Consider the following 22,416-nt stretch of genomic DNA (forward strand, 5'->3'; position numbering starts at 1 on the left):
TGCTGAACACGGCCTCGTGGATTAACTGCCCATTATCCTCTCCCTGAGCTGACATAGATGGATGAGACGTTAATCTCGTAAGCTCATTTAGGATGGAAAGAAAGGACGAAAGAGAAAAAAAACCTTGTGCGGTAAATAAAGGTAATTGATAAACACAGAGAGAACCCTATAGGTGATACTACACCATATAGGTGGAAATTAATCAAGTCAGGGTTTGAAGGAAGTAGGGAAAAGGAGTCAACTGAGAACATTTTTTTTAAAAAAAAGGCAGCGCTACCTACTTTGGTTGTGATCCTGTGCGATAAAAGTGCTCTATACTCCTACTACTACTTATTATAATAATAATATAAAACAAAAACGATTGTTTAAGCAAATTTAAATCAAAACTAACAAGAGAACTCAAGATGAAGTGCAGAGTGATTCCGGGTGTGACTGGCCTAGAAATAACGCCTCATGCCCCTTTTTTACGACCACCCTCAGTCGTTTGACTACCCGTGGACGACTGAGGGTCTAAAGCGACCGTGCGTGAGCAAGCGGGTAGGTCTGCTGATTAACTCATTTCATCCGGTCTCTTGCTCAATGTCGTCCCTCATCAAGCACTCGGTGTATGCGGCCACACGCGCCGAGACCTGTGACGAGGGCAACGAGGCGACAACTGTTGACGATAAGTTGATCGGCGTTAGCGACTGGCCGGTGTCTGGCAGCAGAGTGTCCTTAGAGGGAGGTGTAGGCAGGTGAGATGTCACGGACTGGTGAGGTAGGCTTCATTTCATGCTTGAAACCTTAGCTTCTTCTCCGAAAACGTGTCACGAGCCTTAGAAAATATTATATGCTTGACGAATATAGTATTCTTCAACCAATTTTATCATCATCATCAATCATCATCATCATAATAATAATAATAATCATCAGCATCAGCAGCATCAGCCGCAAACAACACGCAGTATATGTTTACGCAAGTTTTTAAAAATAAAATTTATTAAATGTGTGTCGCTGGGGACGTAGTGTCAAACATCACGTCCTTTATGAGTCATTTGGCATTAAAAAAACAACTTGTGAACAAACAAGGTACAGGTAGTGGCATGCGTCTGTAGTCCGACATCCTTTGTTGCGTCTCGTTCAAGACGAGACTTCGACGAGAAATGAAAGTTATCTCAACTCCACCGGACCGTGCACGAATTAACCAAGGGATCAAGGGACCGAGGCACCGGTGTTAGCATTTACAAGGAGCGAAGGGAAAAAACAGAACAAACAAAAACAATAACAACAGAGGGCTGTCAATATGACGGGCAGTATAGTGATAGATTAACTCACACGAAAGCCCGCCCTCGACACCACACGATAATAGCAGGTAGTTCATTTTCTTTTAAGAAAAATAGATTTGCAGGCGCGATCGACTTGCTTCACACACACACTATTCTGCTGCAAGTGGCAGATGGGGAGGCTGGCTTCATTACCTTGCACTCTTGGGATCTGTGGAAATAAGACCAGTCTTCATTGCTATATATTGCTAATCGAAAGTTTCTCTTACTCATTTGCCATGCAGTGCTTCCACCTTGTTTTTGTTTTGGTGGATATTGTTGTTGTTACAGATGCAGTATATATTACTTGACGTGTGAATGTTAAATACTGGATAGAAATAGCTTGGCGTGTGATTATTTATAAACTGAGAATTCTTTCTAAGTATGAGGCCAAAGCACGCCCTGTTTGTGTTGCCTTAGTCATCGGTGTGAAACTTTGGTTCCCCAGTCGAGAACAACGCGGAAAAACTACATTTCTTGTGGATATTTGCGAATCAGGTAAGTCACTTTTGTATTCCTTAGTGCTGCTGATGTTTTCTGCCGGTGGCACATATTAATGATGTGACAGAAGAGCTGTAGTCTTGTCGGCATCATTTGGAGGGCTTGCAGTTTTCTTTTGCTTAAGGCGGCAGGATCACCCAGAATGGTTGAAAAAAATTTTTTTTCGATTACAGTAACTTAAGATGAGTCATTTTATTCATAAATCTTTTCTCTTTCAGAGGGTAAGTTAAACTTTTGCCAGAGCTATGTAGTTTTTTAGATAAATGCATCTATACAGGGTAGGGGTGGCATGTCAGAATGCTCCAAAATGGTGGAAAATAACATTCAGTCACCTGCAGCATGACACACAAATAATAACCGCTCCCAATATAACTTCTAAATAATAATTACTCCCTACTTCCGTGCACTTCTGCCAAGTTGAAAGCATGGCTTTGTGATTGCTTTTAGTGACATTTTAATTAAACTTTGGACCGATTATTGTGGCTACAGTTGTGTGACACTGTAACTATGGCTAATGATCGTAAGTACGGACCTTCAAAGCCTAAAAAACGCAAATTTTGTGGTAACCAGTACTCAAAAGAAAAAGCAACAGTGGAAAAAGGCATACGAAGCGCTTTCAGCAACATTTGTAATATAGGCAATTCAACTGTCCGTTCAGAAAGTTATTGTGAACAGGTGGACACGCCCACTAGATCAGAACAGAAATTACAAGATCTGTACGAGTTGGTGTTTGACTGTAGTTCAGAGGGGAATATGAAGAAGCAGATTGTGAAAGTGACACTTCTGAAAGTGAAGAGGATAGCGCAACTCAGGATATTGTTGTTGAAAATCCAAAAGGAAATAGAATAATAGATGTAGCAATCCTAAGTGAAACTGTTTCATCGAACTTGGTGTGCTGTTACTGTCACCATACTGTCAGGTTGTTTGAAATGCAAAGAAAGGGACTGGCAAGTACATTTGTATTTCATTGTAGCAATAGAAACTGTAATATGCAGCCTGCTTTCTCATCCTCACCTCAGACGTCTGTAGGCAATGCATCTGTAAACTTGGGTGAACAGGCAGGCTGCTTTTGCTATGCGATGCATAGGAGCAGACAAGAGAGAGTTAGAGACTTTTTGTGGGGTAATGGATTTACCAAAGCCAGTTAGTAAGAGTAGCTACACAGCTATACAGAAAACCATTCATAAAGCATGTACCACTGTACAAAATATCAGCATGCAAGCAGCTGCAGCACAAGAGTATGAACAGGCAGAAGAAGTAGAAGGTGATGAAAACAGAGACATTCATGTTTCAAGTGATGGGACATGGATGACTGTAGGCTTCTCATCCAAGGTTGGTGTTGTGACAACTATTGGCATGAAAAATGGAAAGGTTATTGACACACAAGCAAAAAGCAAAGTCTGTAAATCATGTGATTATTGGAAAAAACAAGACCCCAACTCTGACAAATACTGTGCATGGGCAGCGGCTCATGCCGCAGACTGCACACTAACACATGAAGGTTCTAGTGGGTTGATGGAGGCAAGCGGTACATGTGACATTTTTAAAAGATCAGTTGAGCAGTACAAACTCAGATACACAGGGTTTGTTGGTGATGGGGACATTAACACTTATAAAAAAGTGAGTGACAGCAAGCCCTATGGTAACAAAAACATTGACAAGCTTGAATGTGTGGGACACGTCCAAAGCGAGTAGGCACAAGACTTAGAACCTTAAAAATGTACAAAGAATTCTTAGTGATGGAAAAGGACTTGGTGGAAAAGGGAGACTAACAGAAGCTGCTATTGATAAATTACAATGTTATTTATGGAAATGCTATCAGGGAACATAAACATGACATTGTCAAGATGAGAGAAGCAGTTTGGCAGTATACTTTCACAAGGGTTCTTCCGATGAAAAGCCTGTTCACAACTTTTGTGATGTTAGCTGGTGCCCCTTTCTGAAGGCTAAAAGAAATGGTAAACCATACACCCATAAAACTAACAACTACCTCCCTTCTGCTGTCATGAATTTTATAAAACCTGTATGGAAAGACCTTGCCAAAACAGAGCTTCTAACAAAGTGTCTAGGTGGCTACACACAAAACCAAAATGAGTCACTCAACAGCAGCATATGGAAGTTGTGCCCAAAAACAAAGAATCATGGACTAAAAACTATTGAAACAGCTGTGGCAGTTGCAGTTTCCATGTTCAATGATGGCTGCACTAGTCTAATGGCTATTCTGAGGATGATGGACATACATCCGGGACAGTTTTGTCGCACGTTCTGTGAAGAAGCTGATGTCGAGCGTTTGAAAAATGCACAGCGACAGGCAAGATTGGCTTCAAGGCTCTTCGCCAAGCTAGGAGACGCAGAAGATGGGTGCTGATGAGCAAGAAGCTGAGAGAGAGGGTCATCCCTACCAACCTGGAGGATACTGACTGCTTTTGGGTAGAAAAATATTCATTTTCTGTGTGCCAAACTTTAACGAAAACCTACGTTAGTGCTGACTGTCTTCCAGTTATTTTCCACATTGTTAACAGATTTTCTTGAAACTTTGCACATATACTCCCAGATGGAGTGGCTCTGGTATGACCAAAATCTCATGCTATGTTTAATACTTTCTAAGATATAAGAGCCACAAAAGCTGTATTTGTGACAAAATTTTAACACTTTTTAAAGTCTTACATCACAGACAACCAGATACACTAGAATAATGACAGTGGTTCATGCTACAGCTACATGTCTTCTCCAAATGTAGAAAAAGTATTTTAGCTCAGTCTCTGATACTTGGGTCTAGACCAGTTCAGAAGTGTAGGCTAGTTTTATTAGTGTCGCGAGGGTGTATTTTTTCATTTATTTAATTTTAAGCCCTTTCCTCATTCTAGAACATCAAGATGTCAGTATCTTAAAAATACAACACCTTAACCACATTCTGACCAAATTTTATGTTTATACATTAATTAGTTGGCCCATGTCATTCAGAACAAATTTGGTACCCAGTTTTGGGTGATCCTGCCGCCTTAACAACAACAACAACAACAACAACAACAACAACAACAACAACAACAACGACAACAACCAAAAAACAAACAAACAAGCAAACACACAAAGGAGAAAAAGCGATTCTATAAACACTGCGGCTGGTCTCATGTCACAGGTAGGGAATTGCATTTTCTCAGGCATTTGGTCTTGAATACCTGTACTCTTTCTGAATCAGCAAGAAGTGATTACATCTTACACCAATAAAGCATGATGGGAACTAAACAGGAGTTTGACCAGTCGGGATAAGGTGATTCGGAGTCAGATCCTGTTCAGCTGAGTCATTACTGTTGTTACAGTCCTCATCAGATTTCTGCTATGAAGCTTCCATCTTTGATGGACGGATACTTGAAGCTGTCGACTTCTTCCATCTGTTCTCTACTCATGCCGATCTCGGCTTTGCTGTGACTGCTGGCGTTGGCCATGACTTTGCTATGGTCAGTGTCGGTCCCCATCTCATATGGTAGGCTGAGGGTGAAGTCTTGACATTTGTTGTTGATGTTGCCTTGATCTCAAGGTCGTCTACAAAGTTTCAGGTACTTTCGAGTCTACCTGTGTTGGAGAGGGCAATGTGGCAGTTACGGAGTGTTTCTTAAGATGTTAAACAGTGCATGTAAGTTCATTGACGGACACCTGCTCTTGTTTTGAAAGATTCTCTTGATTGGTGAAGAGTATTACACCTTTTGTTCTTTGTACAACTCCCTCTTGTTGTCTTCTCATGTCATGTCACGGTCCATCCTACCCGACACTGTCAAAGGCCTTCTTAAATTCATTGTTCATGAGTGAGTTTCGTGAAAAATGGTAGCTTCGATGTCAGTTCTGCAGTGAATGATTATTCCCAGAATGCCTCAGGCCTGGAACCCGGCAAACAGGGCGGGTTGGGGAGCCGGGGGGACGTCACGACACATGAAAGTGGTCAACAGTTCCCTTGAATCCCTCCACCGCATCAGGGTCCGCAACTCCCTGGAAGCAAAGCTGTGCAGCCAAAAGAGGAGCTTTGTTGAGAGGGACACGGCCATCAGCAACTATCGGATGCAGCAGGCACGACGCACCATAATAGAAGTACTGTTCCTTTTGTTCTTGTTGTACTTATTATTCTTGTTTTTATTGTTTTTGTTTTTCGTCTTATTATTGTTGTTAATTTTGTTTTTAGGGTTTTTCGTTTTTGTTATTCTTCTCGTTATTATTTTTTGTTCTTCCTGTTACTTACTCTTGTTTAAATTCGTTTTGCTCTTGTTATTTTTATGTTCTCTTTCTTCTTGTTCTTCTTTTCGCTTTTCTGTTACATGTATTGGTCATCCAATATTTTTATTTTTATTATGAAGATAACTACCCTTTCATACTGAATGATGCGACGAAACAAAACTTGTGAGGCAGAATTATTTTAAAGAAGATGATATATTATGGTTAAAAAATGATTATTAAAGATGTTCTTAAAAGGGACGATGACGATGACGACGACGACGACGATGATGAAAAAACTCCATACTCTGTACTGATTAATTTTTCTGCCCTTGGCAGCGACAGAAGCGTTTGGTCGTCTACAAGCTTGTCATACAGAAACATCCCATCAAGCAGCGCGCCGACTACCAGGCGGCTTTGAACGATGACTATTCTCTGCACGGTCTACGTCACGAGCTACGGAGCATGCGCGATGACATTGACCCCAGGACTGTGCGCAAGCGCAGAATTGACAAGATGGTGAAGACCAGTTATAACAGGTGAACAACTTTGTCTAAGCTAATCCTGACTTTTGAGACTGTAACACGAGGAAAATTCTGTGCGCCACGAAACTTAAAGACCTACCCCATCGGTGACACAATTCAGGCTCAAAAGACTTCTTTCACATTACTTCATTAATAATGCCTCGCACATGAAATCTCAAGGAGAAACATTAATTTCAAAAAATTAAAAAGAAAAAGTATTTCCTCGCCTGTTCAAACAGCCATTTGTGTATGTGACGTCAGTACCGGTGACATCATGTCCGACCACACCATGGCTGTTACAAGCCCAGAAAATACAAAATCTGTTTGTTTTTTTTTTCTCGTCCAGCAACACAGAATATCTATACAAACACCAGAAATTATCTCGATAAATGCATTTCAGATTCAACTTTTCAAGCCACAGTATTAAAGCTGTGACAGGCGACACAAAATGTTGTTAGTAACGTGCACACAGTAAATGATAAGGAATATCTGCAACAAGGTTCCCGAAAATATGTATCTGCTTTTACATTAAAAAAAATTCCACGGCCCAAAGTCTTTCGTTTTCTTACTGTTGTTTATGTTGTGTTATTGGTTTGTGGGTATTAGAGGTGGCACTCATTAAACTGTCCAGTTAGAAAACACACAAGAGACAGCTTCATGTCGGCTCCCGCCCAAGTATATTTAAATCTCTTACCGGAACTAAACCTTTTTACGGATTGTTCATTTTAGGAATAAGGCCTAACACTTGCTTATGTCACATCTCCCTTTCTTTAAAATGGACATTGTTTCAATATAATTAATTAACATTAATTTAATATTCTTGAATTTCCTATTCAAGTCTATGTGCGTTTGATTCGAGTCAATCATTTACAAGTCAAGTCTCTGTGGGATCTTGATGATGCGAACCATCTTGTAGTCTTGACAGGCTGGTCTGGAGGAGCGATGACTTTGGACGCTGGCACCTTCCTGGCTGCGGCTCCTGGACATGGCCTTGGATTGGCAACAGGAATGTCTGGATCGTCTGAGTGTGTACCAGACAAGGGTCGAGATCCTCTTCGGACTTTGGGTTTGTTGGAATAAGGGACGACAGAGTCTTTGGGATAGGTCTGGGATTCTCGGATTGAGATCTCTGGGAATCAAGAGACGGCGGGTTGCGTCGTTGGCGACCGTAGGGAGTCTCTACCTCATATGATGACCTGTTGGGGCAGAGACTGTGATGATCTGTCCCTGGTGTCTGGTTGGCTTCACCCAAACTGGGCTGACCTGGTTCCAACTCAGCGGCTGTCTGGCACGGCTGTGCTCATGTCGAAGTTCTGTTTATGTTTGCAACTTCTGCATCTCGTCTTTCTTATGAAAGTCCTTCCTTTCTTTTTCCTTTTTCTCGGAAAACTGAGATGGTATTGTGGGGACCATGGTGCGAGTAGTCTTCTCCCGAACAACAGTTCTGCTGGACTGAGACCTTGCTGAAGTGGCGTAGCGCGATATGTGAGAATCGCTAATAAGGATCATCTGCCTTCTTCAGGATTGGATTTCACGGTTTGAACGGCGCGTTCGGCTTCGCCATTCGCTTGTGGATAGTACGGGCTGCTTTGTTGTGTGAGTGAACTCGTATGTTGAGCGAACGATTTGGAACTGCTGCTTGCTGGAGAACTGCGGGCCTTGTCTGAGATGACGATTTGGTGGAAGTTCCATGGCGGGGAAAAAATGCTCTTAACATGGTTGATGACTGTTCCGCCGAAGTATTCTTCAAGTGTGCCAACTCAATATAACGTGATAATAGTCCACCACCAGTAAGTACTGTTCTTTTTTTCAGTTCAAAGATGTCCATGCCAACTTTCTGCCAAGGGAATGCTGGTGTGACAGAGGGAATGAGTGGCTCAGGGGGAATTGGCCTCTCCTTGATGCAAATTTGTGCACTTCTGTACCATGGACTCTATCTGCTTAGAAAGCTTTGGCCACCAAACGCTCTCTCTGGCCAAGGCACGACATTTTACGATGCCTTGATGTCCAATGTGAAGTCTGTGGAGAATGTCTGTTCTCAGTACTTCAGGGATGATCAGTCTGATCTGTAGAGAAGAAGTCCATCATGTCTGTGACTTCTGAACGTACTGTCCAAAATGCTTTCAGTTCGATCATGTCTGGACTAGAACGTGGCCATCCATTGTGGATAATACAGCACTGTCTTACAAACAGCATCTCTTGCAGTCTCATTCTTGATTTCTCTTCGATGCGTTTTTCACTGGCTGCAAGCTCTGAATCACTTGCTTGATGAAGATCTCTTCTTCTTCACTTCTCTCATCTTTCTGAGTGTTTCTTACTGGCGCTCGTGAGAGTGTGTCAGCAGTCACGAGATTCTTGCCTTTTGTGTAGACAATGTTGTACTTGAACCTCATCAGGCGCATCCGGAATCTCTGAATTCTCGAGGTAGATCTTCAAGGTTCTTTGTTTTCAGTAGAGCCAATAATGGCTTGTGGTCAGTTTCGATTGTCAGATCACGAAGTCCTGTGATGTAGTCACAGAACTTCACACGCCCAAGTCACTGCGAGTGCTTCACGCTCACTTGTGCGTACCTGCGCTCAGTTTCCGTCATACTTCTTGATGCGTAAAAACTGGCTTGAGGTGACCATCTGACTGTTTCTGAAGTAATACTGCACCGAGACCGAGATGAAGCATCTGTTGAGACGACGGTCGTTTTGTCAGTACTATAGTGTGCCAACACTGGAGCTTCAGTCAGCTGTTTCTAATTCTCTCAAACGATGTTTCTTGAGCAGTGTCCCAACACCACTCTATGTTTTTCTTGAGCAGGTCACGTAGCGGTTTGCTGTCGTTTGCGAGGTTAGGGCCTGCAAACTTCGCAACGTGGTTAACCATTTCCTAACAATCTTCAGATCAGAAATGTTCTCTGGCTTGGGAAAATTTTTCACAGCAGACAGTTTCTCTGGGTCGAGGCGATCCCATCTTTTCGAGATGATGTGCCCGAGAAAGGATATCTTCTCTTTGGCAAACTGGCACTTCTCATCGTTCAGGGTAATGCCCGCTTCTAGAAGTGTCGACATCACTTTCTTCAAGTGACGATCAGGTTCTTGCTTGTTCTTACCCCGAAAAATGAGCAGGTCGTCAATGTCACAAATACATTTTCATGGTTCGCCGAAGTTGAGACATTCGTCGTTGAAATACTTCTGGCCCTGAACTTATCCCGAAGGGTAAGCGTGTATAACAGTACTTCCAAAGGTGTGATGAAGAGTTGTTAACTCCTGACTTCCTTCATCCAGTGGAAGTTGATGGAAACCTTTTTGCAATCAAGCTTTGTGAACATTTTTGCTCCTGACAGCTGGGCTAACAGTTCATCTGTTGACGGTAACGGGTAGTTCTCTCTGCGAACTGCTTCATTTAGTTTGCTCAGATCGACGCAGATTCTGACTCTCTTCGTCGCTCTTGGCACCACTACTATTGGGCGACCAATCACTGGCTTGGTGACTGTACGAATCACTCCCTGTTCTTCGAGTTGATCCAATTCTGCCTTGACTTTCTGTTTCAAGGGCAAAGGTAAGCGTCTTGGAGCTGCTACTGCATATGGAACAGCTTGTTCTTTCAGACGAATCTTGTAAGGATCTTGTAGACTTCCTAGTCCTCTGAAAAGTTTTTGGGAATTCTTCCTTGTACTGTTTTTCGTGGTCTTCTAAACTGTGTTGATTCTCTCAATCAACTTCAACGCTGTAATGGCTGGTCGACCTAGCAATGGTTCTTCAAGTGTTTTTACGACATACACATCTTGCAGTGAAGAGACATTCTTGTATGTCAGTTTTTGCCTTGAACATGCCTTCCACAGCTATCTCAACACGACCTGGACCATACAGTTTCTTGCGCACTTTCTGCAATGGTCGCTTGGCTGCTGGAACTGCGGTCTGAGGTACGACGGTAACATCAGCTCCGGTGTCAAGCTAAATACATTCTCTGTGTCTTCCATCAGGAGACTGACTTTCCAAGGATCTGTTGTCACACTGCCACAATCATACCCATGTAGCTTCTTCGTCTTTCTTCTTCCTCTTCCACTGTGTGAATCTTAGAAGAACCTGAAGAGCGACAGACTGCAGCGTAGTGACCAATCTTGGAACATTTTCTGCATTTAGCGTTCTTTGCAGGACAACCATCTCTGTTGTGGGAACCTTTTCCGCATCGAGAGCATGGCGTAGTCTCTGGTTTTCCCCGAAGACTGGCTTCGTACCGCAACGAACTTTTCGCTGACCTTTCTGAATCTTGTTGATGGTTTTCTCAACTGTACTCTCGCTGTTGCTTGCCAACATCGAGTGTGCTTGAGTCTTGGACGTCTCATGAGCTCTGCAAATTTCTATTGCTTCTGTAAGCTTGAGTGTTTTCTTCTGCAACAATTTTTCACGCATAGTGTCATCTTGAACACCGATCACAAGTCTGTCACGAATCATGCGGTCAACATCCTTGAAATCGCATGATTTTGCTAACTTGCGTAAAACTGTGACGTAAGTATCAACTGATCATCCTTGTTTTGGTTTGGCTATGAACTTGTAGCTCTCATACACTTCATGATGTGCTACCCAAACAAAAGTCGTTGAACTTGTCGATGACAGTCTGAATATCTTTGTCGTTCTCCCCTTCTGCAAAGGATATAATCCTTCGTAGATTTCTTGTGCGTCCTCACCAATGCAAGCTAATAGAACTGCACAACGATAAGCTGAATCTTCTTTATCAAGGCGCGTAGCTACCTCATAGTTCTGCCACTGACGAATAAATTTTTTCCAATTTACTTCAATGTTAGAAGACAAATCCAGCTTTGAGGGAATCGGAACGTTTGCAGTGAAGTGTTGTCTCTGATGTGTCTCCGCCATCTTGCGAGAAATTTCACTTTGCGAACGTACGACGCAATATTTCAAAAAGAGAAAAACGTGCCCACCTGAAAGTTTCTGGAGAAATCACACAGCTAGCACATTGCTGCTCACTTCTGACACCATGTTGTGTTATTGGTTTGTGGGTATTAGAGGTGGCACTCATTAAACTGTCCAGTTAGAAAACACACAAGAGACAGCTTCATGTCGGCTCCCGCCCAAGTATATTTGAATCTCTTCACCGGAACTAAACCTTTTACGGATTGTTCATTTTAGGAATAAGGCCAACACTTGCCTTATGTCACAGTTTACACCAACAACTGGATGAGCAACTATGTCCATATAAACGTATGGATTAGTCCCAGTGGTAAATTTTCACACGAAGTTTATGGAAGTGTATGTAAGTACACGGACAAACATAAACTGTAATGGTCACCTGCAGTTTGCAAAATTTGACGAACATCAAGGATGCTTACCAGAGAGTATTGTGAAGTCGTTCTCCGTCCTCTACAGCCTGAGCATATTGTGTTTGGGCTTTTAAACCTTCACAATCCTCTGGTTCAGACATGTAAATAATACCCTTAAGGCTAGAGAACAGTGTTTTACACTCGTCTTCGCTAGTAGAGCACGACAAATGAAGATCATCTAATGAACCCGATGCGCTGTTTCACCTTCTGGCCGTTACATGCTTACTGAGACAGCATGGACGCCACCTGCTCTGACGTCGCACGTTATTTGCGCGCGCGAGCGAAATTTGTGTGAAAGTGTTTTGTAAACAATACTTCATACTGTCTTCTGATTCTAATTGTGAACAATGTCTTTTTTGGCTTTTGATTCATCGAATACATTTTTTTTTCAAATGATGGAAAACAAAACCATTAAAGGGAGGCAGCTTCAAATTATGGATATCATTTTATGGTTGTCGCTGGAGACTTATCTCCCTTACAACATTTTTTTTAATCTTCCGGCTCCGCCGAGAATTTCTAGGCGACTCGTGTGCTTACAATTTCAATGTCATAGTAAACAACACGCACGCGCAGTTACCACTGAGAGTGAGAGAGAATGTATTACCCCTCACCTTCTAAACTTGATTTATCGTCTTGTTTTCCTTCTCTTATGCAGCTGGTTGAATACATTTAAAATTGATGATGATTGTCACCGCCACTGTTGTTTTTTTTTCTTTTTTCGTGCAGATACATGGAGACAGTGCTTCGCAACAGAGAGGTCATTTATAGCATGTTTCCTGTGAAAGAACAGAGAGATGTTGAAACAAAGGACGAACCGACAGCTTCTAATGAAGGACAGCAAATAACGGACAAGGAACAAGGGCAGGGATGGACAAACTCACAATTCGTTGCAGTTTCAAGTGGTGTATCGGAGCCGCGCCAGCCATTACGTGGACTTGCACGCGAGGCTCAGGAAGTGACGCTTCATATGATGAAAGAAAATGCTTGGTTAAAAAAGGCAGACAGTTTGTCACGTGATTGTTTGACTTCCAGTAAAGAGATGAACCCACGCCCAGTGCTGCCGCCGATAAACCCGTGACTGTAACACGAGTTTTCCACAAGAAAGTACTTGTTTCGGTGAAGGATAATATTTTTGTGAAGTGGTAACTGCACGTGTTTTAACTGGTCTGACAATGTAATCGAAAGTACATAGGTCACAGAAAAACTCTCGACAGACGCAATTGATTAAGGGAGACAAACTCTCCAAAGAAAACTATCAAAATGAGATTCTCTATTGGAGCTGCCTCCCTTTAACCATTGGCATGATGGATTCGGGTTTTTTTTTTTTAATTACTTTAAAAAATGTATCAGGAGAATAAAAAGCTGGCAAAAATTGTTAGCAATAAATATGATCTGTATATGTGAGAGCATCAACGATGAACGTGTTTCGGTGTACCCGTGTCTGTGGACGGGTTGCAATCGCTATTTCTCTCTCGCCGCACATAGGATTCCAGACGAGTTTTATGTCACTGCAAGAGTAAGAAACCTGGAAAACACACTCATCTGAGCCGGCTGGTCATAAAATGTCGAAAGGGCAAAATCTACAGGCAAGAACCGACAACTGTGCAAGCCTTTACCGTCGCTTCAGTGCAGTCATGAGTGATATTTTACAGCAGCTGAACAGTTTTTTACTTTTCTTTTTTGTGGAGGGCCCAAAAGTATCACTGCACCTGTGAGACTGGTGTAAAGGAAGCAGCTCTCCGTAAAGACTATTTCGACCGTCGGTTGTGGTTCACTTGGAGAGGAAGATGAACGTAAACTGGTCTTGTTTGACCATGTGACCCGGCAAAGGTGCTACATTTTAAATGCTACATTTGATAAAAGGATAAACTAAAAGACTATCTGAGGCATCCGTGTCAACATGTCGTAGGAAAAATACAAGTCCCTTGGAGGGTTGGCGAAACCGCGGTGGTCAGAGAAAGAACTGGCTTACAATCGTGACCGAGTGGACTGCTCGTCCTGTGCAAGACTTGCTCAGTTTCTTCCCGAACACAAGGAACGACTGACTGACTGTGAGACTAATTGTAAAAGTAATCTCTTGTGCTGTCTTAACTAAGCAGTATTTGGACCAAAATATTTCTGCGCATCTGCATTCACATCTCTAGCATGTCTCCTTCCAGCACCCTCATCCACCCCATCCAGTGATATTTAATTCTTTCATATCCACTCCAAAAACTCGGGTGTCCAGTCTCTCCCTCTCGGCGCGCTGGGGGCACGTGACAGCCCCCCCCCCCCACACACACCACGCTGGTGTCATTTCCACGGGACCCCTTTGAACACCTCACCTGTTGAAATATCTCAATGGATAAATGAAAAACCGACTTGATCTTCCTGCAAGAAAGTTGCGGGTGGGGAGGGCGGCGGGAGAGGGTATATTCGCGGCTACTTCAAAGAGAAAAGCTGCGAGCTGCCCGTTCTCCGTTCTCAACTGCCGCTTCCCCTTTATGACCCATAAACTTGGCGGCAGTTTGATGTACACCTGAAGACACCTGGCGTCAGAAAGGGACAGGTAGAAACAGAACTTGAAGCGAAAGCGATTCTCTCTGATAGTCACAGGACGGCCTCGCTCAGGTGAGAAGTGTTGATATGTGTGAAAGACCGACGTGAGTGGGCTGGGGTTGGGATTGGGGTGTAGTTTGGGAGCGGAAGGCAGGGCCTCAGGAACAGGAGAGACGCATAAAATGCAAGAGTGAATGTATTTGTTGCGCTGGTAAAACAGACAAAGAGAATGTGGAGTGTGTCTAACGCAGATGGTTGTCACGAAAAATTTCGCTCAAGTGCTGGCGTGGAGAAAAATGTACCTTTACATTCAGTTCATATCCTAATCAATCAATCAATCAAGCAATCAATCAAGCAATATGTCTGTGAAAATAGTTAATGTTTTTCGTAAGCAGGGAGAGGTGTGTTCAACTACTATACAACTATAACAGGAAAATAAAAAGATATAATCCAATAAAATAGAAATATCAACACCGACAATGACATTTCCTTGTTTACAAGGGTGATAAAGTGTTTTTTGTTTTGTTTTTTTTTTTAATCCAACTTTCGCCTTAAAGAGAGAAAAGGTGCGTTTAACTGAAAGACTACTACAGTCACAAAGCTACACAGACAAAATAGATACAACAGAAAGATACAGACCCAGATATAGTTAAAGAAAAATTATATATATAAATGGAGGGAGGGGATTGGTCCGACTATTCTGACATTCATCTTTAACTGCGATGCTGTGAAAAAAAAAGAATAAATGCTCTTTGAAAGAAAGCAGAACATCAGCAAGTTTTGGGGCCGCCAACCACTGCCTGCGCTTAGCGAGAAAACGAAAATCCGCTTTGCACGCCAAGCCTGAAAGAAAACAGACGACGAGTCTGTAAAACAGAAAATACTCCATCCCTGAGTCAGGCCACGGCCAAGTTTGTTGCTTCCCCTTGTTTGCTGAGGCTTGGCCGCGACAAACCTGCGCCCCGTCGCCAGTGGTTGGCTGGGTTCAAATCCCAACAAACGTGTTTGAATGGCTTGCATCTATTTACATATATTAGGCCCTCACAGACAGGGGCGACGACCGTCTGTAGCCTACACTGTTTGTGCAGCCTTTGCTCTTCTAATTACTTGCCCCTGGTCGTGAGCGTTAACATCCGCGCGTGAGCTCTCCGGTGCTCGAGGCTTAAACAACCCGACGTAACGGTCTTGTCGTCTGCAGTCTTGGCTTCACGATTCATAGGATTGGAGTTGGCAAACGTTTAGTGTTGGTTTTGATTATATTTTGAGAATACACCTTTTACCTGTGTCGCTGTTTTCTCCACAGACTGCATTCTGTCAAAGTCATCTGGAAACCCTGAATAGGCTAGTCATGTGATGGGATAATCTTTTATTCCACTTTTTTAAAGGGTAACAGGGGTTATCTGTTTCGTTTTTCTTTTTATTATTTTGATTATTATTATCATTTTGTCATGCTACGTACTAGCAAGTCTTCCCAAATATATTGGCTTTCACATTTCGTCTCACTTTAGTACGGCCCTTATTTAATTATTTCATTATTCTGTCATCTTAAACTACAAAAAGAATTTAAAACTACGCAAGCAAAACTTGTGAGTATTGGGAGGGTTAGAGATTTATCGTTAACGTGTGCGTCACTAATGGAAAACAAAATCCTTGAGACACAAGAAGAATTTCACAGCTTTTTTTTTTCGTGGTTATGTATGATCACCCCCTTAGACATATTCAGACATATTCGCGGCTGCCATACAGATTTAGGAGGCGCTGCATCTTTGTCTGGGACACTCCAGGTGACAGTGTCACCAACCGTCAAAATCGTCAGACTGACGACGACTGTAAAGAGTCTCGTCAAACGACATCAGACTCTTTCATCGCCAGTACCAAAAACAACTTTCGAAAGGTGTGAAGATGTTTAGTCACCTTTCGACGATATTTGTCTGTGTAGACCACCTTTTCTCAACCGTGGTTCATTGAAAGATCGTTTTCTTGTTCCCGATTTAATGATAAAACAAACTGTACACGACCTCAACTTATATCATGAGGGGTATATATCACAATTCCTGTTCCGGGATACAGGAGGTGGAGTTCGACAATAATTTCACTAGACCTGTGTCTAGAGTCGGTGATGTTCGGCTAATTTGCAATTTTCTGAATACTAATACAAATAAATGCGAATGCAAACCAAGGCTTTTTTCCAAAGTGGATACCAGTGTAATGTTCTTCCTTCGTAGAAATGAAGGTTGAGAAAGGCTAATACAGCATGGATGTACATCTAAAGGGAAATCCGTGTTCACGACAGAGGTCTTATCACACAGGTTAACAGGGTTAGCGCAAAAACCTTAAATGATTAACTGGTGATGACATTTCCTTTTGTGATACATGACAGATCTTTTACCAGAATGTAAATGGCTTAGAGAAATATTATCATAGAGACATAAAAGTAGATGCAATCTTTGCTCCTAAATATTCTTTCTGAGCACATTTTAATCATCGGATCCGTTTAATTTAGATACAGACGCCTGGTGACTACTGCAGGACCTGAAACTTGCTGCTAACAGTTTCTTTTCAAGATTTGTTTCTTTAAGAGATTCTTAAATTAGAAGAATTAAGACAAATATTGTCACATTCAGCTTGCATACAAATTCTCCTCCCACACTTACATGCATACACACGCACGTACACACAGACACACAAATATTCATTCACTCACCATACATATTATTCAGATTGTCAGAAAATCAGAAATGGGAAGACCTGAGGAAGAGATTCTTCTACCCAGAATTAAGTTTTTTTTTCCCCGAGATTAGGATGATTGGAAAAAAATGCAGCTCTTCTCGCTCACATTTTTATTCGCACCATTAACCGTTAGGACACCGCGCACGGCGCATAGTCTCCGCCACTTGGGCCTCGTTCTCGCTCAGAACCAGGTTCAGCTTTTCTTTTTGGCACCAAAGCCACCGATGGTTTTGTCATCCGAGTCTCACTGAGCGGTGTTTCTGCTCCCAGAGGCCGACACACAAGGAATGGATTTGCCATCGAACTACGGGGAGGCAACCAATATGTCCCAAGCTCTTACACAGACAGGAGCGAAAATACACGAGCAGTTTTATGTCTCTTGGTCTCCTAATACATTTTTCTGCTTAATTTTTACAACCACGGTTGCATTCCTCTTCCGTTTTTAATGGCCTAAAGCAGACTTTTAGCGGTTCCAGAGCACATCCCTGGTGTTGAGCTTCTAGAAGGAAACTTGTCTCCCCTTGTTGCGACTAAATTGTCTTGAAGTTGTCTCTGATACCATCCTTTATTTCATTTATTTTTATTTTTAAAATTATTTTTATGAGCTTTGTTTTTTCCTTTTCTATGCATATGTGTAGTGGTGTACAACTGAAAGGAAAGTGAAAATGGATGAAAATAATAATTTATAGAAGACTAAAAATGAATTATACTCTAGTTTTTCTAACACACAGCCTGCAGCATAAAATTCTACAATACGTTAACCGTAATTACTAAATGAAAACCTCAAGTTGCTCGCTGAAGGCTACATGCGAAGTGCTTTGTGAGCAACTCGATGGCTCTTGAAATATATATATATTTAAAAAAAACCCATAATATTAAAAAATATAAAAAAGCTGTTTTCGAAAGTATTAATTGCTTATTTTAATAACCATCACGCCTTTCTCGGAGATCGACTGCAAGCAGGACTTGAGCACAAATAAAGCCTGCGAAAAATGAAAGAGGCTCAAATGTTATTAGGGTTATTATTTTATTCGACTTAAGTGTGGTTCTATGGCCTGAAGAAGAACTGACAGACTGTGAGCAAATCACTTGAAGACAAAAATAATAATAATAATAATAATGGGTATTTGTAATGCGCAGCACCACGACCAAGATAGATCGCACTTGCTGCGCAGAATAGTAATGATAAATGAACAAAAATAAATGATGTAGAGACATGGTGACCACGTATGCACATGCAGATAAACGTGAAGAATCACGCACACAACCTGCGACTAGTCATACAACTGGCGACATGATGCACGTGCCAACCTTCAGATGAACCAACTTAGAGAGAGAGAGACCATCAGATGACTGATGTTGCTAGAGAAAGAGAGAGAACTGTTTATGGACATCTGATATTTACATTGTGTCAAGGTATGTTTAACAGTCCACGCACGCACCTGCGTATTTCTACAAAGCAAATATGGACAGTCGGTACATCAAAAGCTAGAGCACGAAGTACTGATTGTATTGTATCGCGCGCTCGCAAACCTTTGCAGCTGATTGGGTGCAAAATTTATTAAGACAAAATTTCAAATCAACAAATAATCTGGGTGGTGGTTCAATCAAACATTTAAATAAATAAATTTGAGGAATACAATAATTGAAATAAAATTAGCCATAAAAGGAAGCAGTGTCGATCAATTGTTAACTATTACACACCACAACCACCACCCTCAACAAAAACAAGAAGAAAAAAGAAATCCCAGAGAAAAGAATTTAAGCAGTGAGTCACGTAAATTGCTAACTAACCCTTCGACCTACGGCCCAATCGACGAAAAAGTTATTATCTTTTCTCAATGTCTGAGCACCTGATCTGGAGTTTTCTGGGCGAACGAGCAAGAGGCGGGTGGGCGAGTCCTGTCTTCAAAGGCTTGTCTTTGAACACGCAGATTGAAGGGGGTGCGGAGTTGGCGCCATAAATTACACGAGAGCTCAGCTCCTGGGTGAGTGGAACACCCGCAAGGCACCTCACAAAGTGCTTTGCACCAGAAGTCAGCGATTAAACTTTCATCATGGTCACGGAATGAAGGAGGGAAAAAAACCGCCCAGCTGGTCGGCAGGATAGTCCGCTGACCACCCAGCTTCTCTGCTGGAGTATGCGCAACGCTCAGGAAGTAATTAACGCGTCATTTCCGCTTCCACGATCAACATCATCAAACTGAGATTTGCCGAGCAGCCGCCGCTCCTTTAATACCACCAACCCTCCAAACCTCCCCTTCATCGTGTCATCAACAAACTGTTTTATGTCCCAGGTTCGACTTTCAATAGAGCCTGCTTGATGACATCATCATCATCATCATCGTCATCATCATCGTCGTCGTCGTCGTCAGACTCACAGCCGTGACTGCTCGATTATCAGGGATGGCTTACGGAAGCTACTCCACGTGTGAATCTGTCGGTCTGTTTCACTACCTCCCTGTACTGTTCCCTGCAGTCCCGTCCTTATGATCCTGAAACATACCCATGGGTATTTCAGTTTGCCTAGCTGTGGTCAGGGTCATCGTACAGGTCAAGTACTGACCTAATTCTTTGTCGTAGATAGTGATGTCATCTTTCTAAGAGATGCAGTCGAACGATTTCCTTCTAGCATCTCATCTCCATCTCATGTATTCTCGGCTGGACATCCACTGTCAGGGTTGAAATCTCTCAAGTAGACGAGCAGGGAGCTCTTCGTGTCTGTCTCTCTGAAGTATGGGCAGGTGTCTGCGCTCGGCGAACCGATTAGCTTAGCGGCAGCCATTGGTGTTACTAAGAATAGCTTAGAGCAGGGGACTTCCGGTTCTAGCCTAGCGGTGTGTCGAAGAGTGTGTCTCAAGCAGTAATAGTTCTTACAGTTTTATCTATGCACAAGGGACAAAAGTATAAAAGCACAATGAGCAAGAGAGCGCAGTAAAAGTGGTGGAGGGAACGAGCTGTTTAGTAATCAACTTCTCTCAGCTATAAAAAGCTGCGGGATGCACTCGATCATCTCTGTTTTGATCACCTCTCGGAACCGAGGAGAACGTGGAGGGTGTGACTCCACCTTTTTTTTTCTTCCCAAACACCCTGAGGAACAAAGCTCAGCTTAGGTTTAAAAATCCACCAAAATATTTAAACGTTTGTTTATTTGCATTTCTGGTCTCATTCTCGTTTAAAGATGGTGTTTACATGAATAAGGTCGATTAGAAATGGTTGGAATTTAATGTGGAAAAGTCCATTTTAATGATTGTTACGTACGTTCCATTCTAAATAAAGCCATTTCTACTACCACAACTGATACCCACAAAATTATCCATATGAACATGTGCAAAATTAAATATGTAAAGATATAGATACCCTGACAAAAAATGACAGATGAACTGCTCATTTATGTGATTACAACAGGTTCTGGTAATCGTCACACTGCTAAGCTACTCTTTACAGAAGTCATTAATAATCCTAAGCAGCATGTGATGAAAATAGAACTTTCTGAGATGGAAAACCTCTCTGAACACAGAGTCAGCATCATACATTATATCAAAAGTGCCTGCTCCTTAGGGGTCCACACAAACAGCTTGGCTTTATGTAGACCACTACAAAACATTGTAATAGTCTCTTGTCCCTGTCTTTTCCAGCTCAGTTTTCCATTATTAATTTTAAAATTCTCAAATTTTCTGGTGAAAAACTGCTCAAGGGATATACATGACTTATTGAAGTCAGGACAGTTCATTTAAGCATCATTCAAAATACTTTCAGGGCTTGCAGAAAACCAGGGGCATGCTTCCCTCACTGTCATCCCTGAATTCTTTTTTTTACAAAATTTAAAAAAAAATCCGTCGCCGCTTGTAAATCCACCTGCTGAGTGATGCACGACAATCACGTGCGTCAGCAAGAGAAACTATTTTTTTCGACAGCATTCTCGTTCGTTTATTTTTGCATTTTTAAAAAAACCTCAAACTGTCGTAATTAGTTGACATGATGCATTTGCAACCTCGTTTGCTTTGCTTTACCTTTATCAAGCAGGTAAGTGACCGCATCCTCGGCGCAAGATGTCGGCATCTCCGTTAAAATTCTTTGCGCAGACGCGGTGAAGTGGTGAGGCTCTCCTCTCAACGCACGCATGCACCCGAGGGTAAGGTATTCAGCAAGCAGGAACCCTTTCCCCATTTCTTGCATTTTTGACAGGTAAGACAGGTAAGACAGGCAAGACAGCTACTTTCCCTGCTATCTCTTCAGCTCCAGCTCTTAAAGGCAATCTCAATACGGGTGGAAAAACCGAGGTGGAAGTGCCCCAGATTTTTGACGAAACTTATCCAGTTGTTCAGTGCAAGGTAGCTTGTCCTGTCAATTTTAGAGCAAATGTAAGATAAAACTTCTTTGGAACCATATCTGTCTCATTTTGAGGAGAGGAGCAAGGATATATCCTCTCAGGAAAGTATCGTCAAAGGACTTGTAACCACATGCAGAGAAAGAACAGCGTGCCCGAGACGAGATTCGAACCCAGGGCAAACCTGAATTTAGACCATGCCAGTTCGAAATTCAGATATTCCTGTTGCTGATTATTGATGATGGGGAAATATACAGACTTATTGACCAGTTCTTTAAGGCCAATGGGGAGGTGTGAGAACGTGTTCATGAGGCGATGCCATGACAACAAGCCTACTTTTGTGACGTCACCGAAAATAAAACTGGGGAAAGCTACAAGACAGGTAACAAATTATTAACAGGGTAGACCTGTCGCCATATTTATGTGGTCATGCATTTCGTTGGCCGCTAGAGGGCGGTGTCACTTTTGATTGGTTTGATGTGTAAATGCTGCCACCATCCGGTAATTCCTCACTCGTTCCTCTCTGTTTCAAAGTAGATTCAGTTTAGGTCAAAGGTCAAAAAGGTAAAGGTAACCCTGTAACCTTTCATTCGTAAGGGCGTGTTTCTATGGGACAGAATTTTTGAAGGAGGTTCCTATCTCTTCTCCTAAGATGCCTTTCCTTCCACACACCTGTAAAGAATCAGGTAAAGGTAAAAGGTAAAGATAGTTCCCCCTAACCCTGTTTAGGATGCTGGTGAGGGAAGGGTAAGACCTCACTTTTCTCGAGGCTTATGCTTATCTCATCAACTTTATTGTCCACCTCCACCAACCCTTTATGGAGTCAGGTACCCATTCCTGCCTGCTGGTCGACTGGAGGAAAGTATGCTCGCCACACGGGTATCGAACCAGTTGATTCAGACCACAGCGCTCTAATCACTCGGGTATATGCCTCCACCAAGGGTCAGATACCTACTAAAAATC

At 42.3% G+C, this 22,416-nt stretch overlaps 1 protein-coding gene across 5 annotated transcripts; it reads left to right on the forward strand.

Annotated features, from left to right (window-relative positions):
* Positions 1-517: 517 nt before the first annotated feature.
* Positions 518-14,116, forward strand: LOC112572764. Of its 5 annotated transcripts, none has more exons than XM_025252630.1 (5): positions 518-757; positions 1,722-1,799; positions 5,123-5,885; positions 6,345-6,544; positions 12,582-14,116. In XM_025252630.1, the coding sequence occupies exons 3-5, from the start codon at positions 5,652-5,654 to the stop codon at positions 12,931-12,933; spliced, it is 786 nt and encodes a 261-aa protein (XP_025108415.1). In that variant the 5' UTR covers positions 518-757; positions 1,722-1,799; positions 5,123-5,651; the 3' UTR covers positions 12,934-14,116. The 5 variants fall into 5 exon arrangements, with proteins under 5 accessions (XP_025108415.1, XP_025108419.1, XP_025108414.1 ...); XM_025252634.1 differs by having other exon boundaries at positions 5,666-5,885; XM_025252629.1 differs by having other exon boundaries at positions 518-1,799.
* Positions 14,117-22,416: the final 8,300 nt, after the last annotated feature.

The sequence above is a fragment of the Pomacea canaliculata genome, linkage group LG9 (genome assembly GCF_003073045.1).
Source record: "Pomacea canaliculata isolate SZHN2017 linkage group LG9, ASM307304v1, whole genome shotgun sequence".
In the NCBI taxonomy this organism is placed as follows: domain Eukaryota; kingdom Metazoa; phylum Mollusca; class Gastropoda; order Architaenioglossa; family Ampullariidae; genus Pomacea; species Pomacea canaliculata.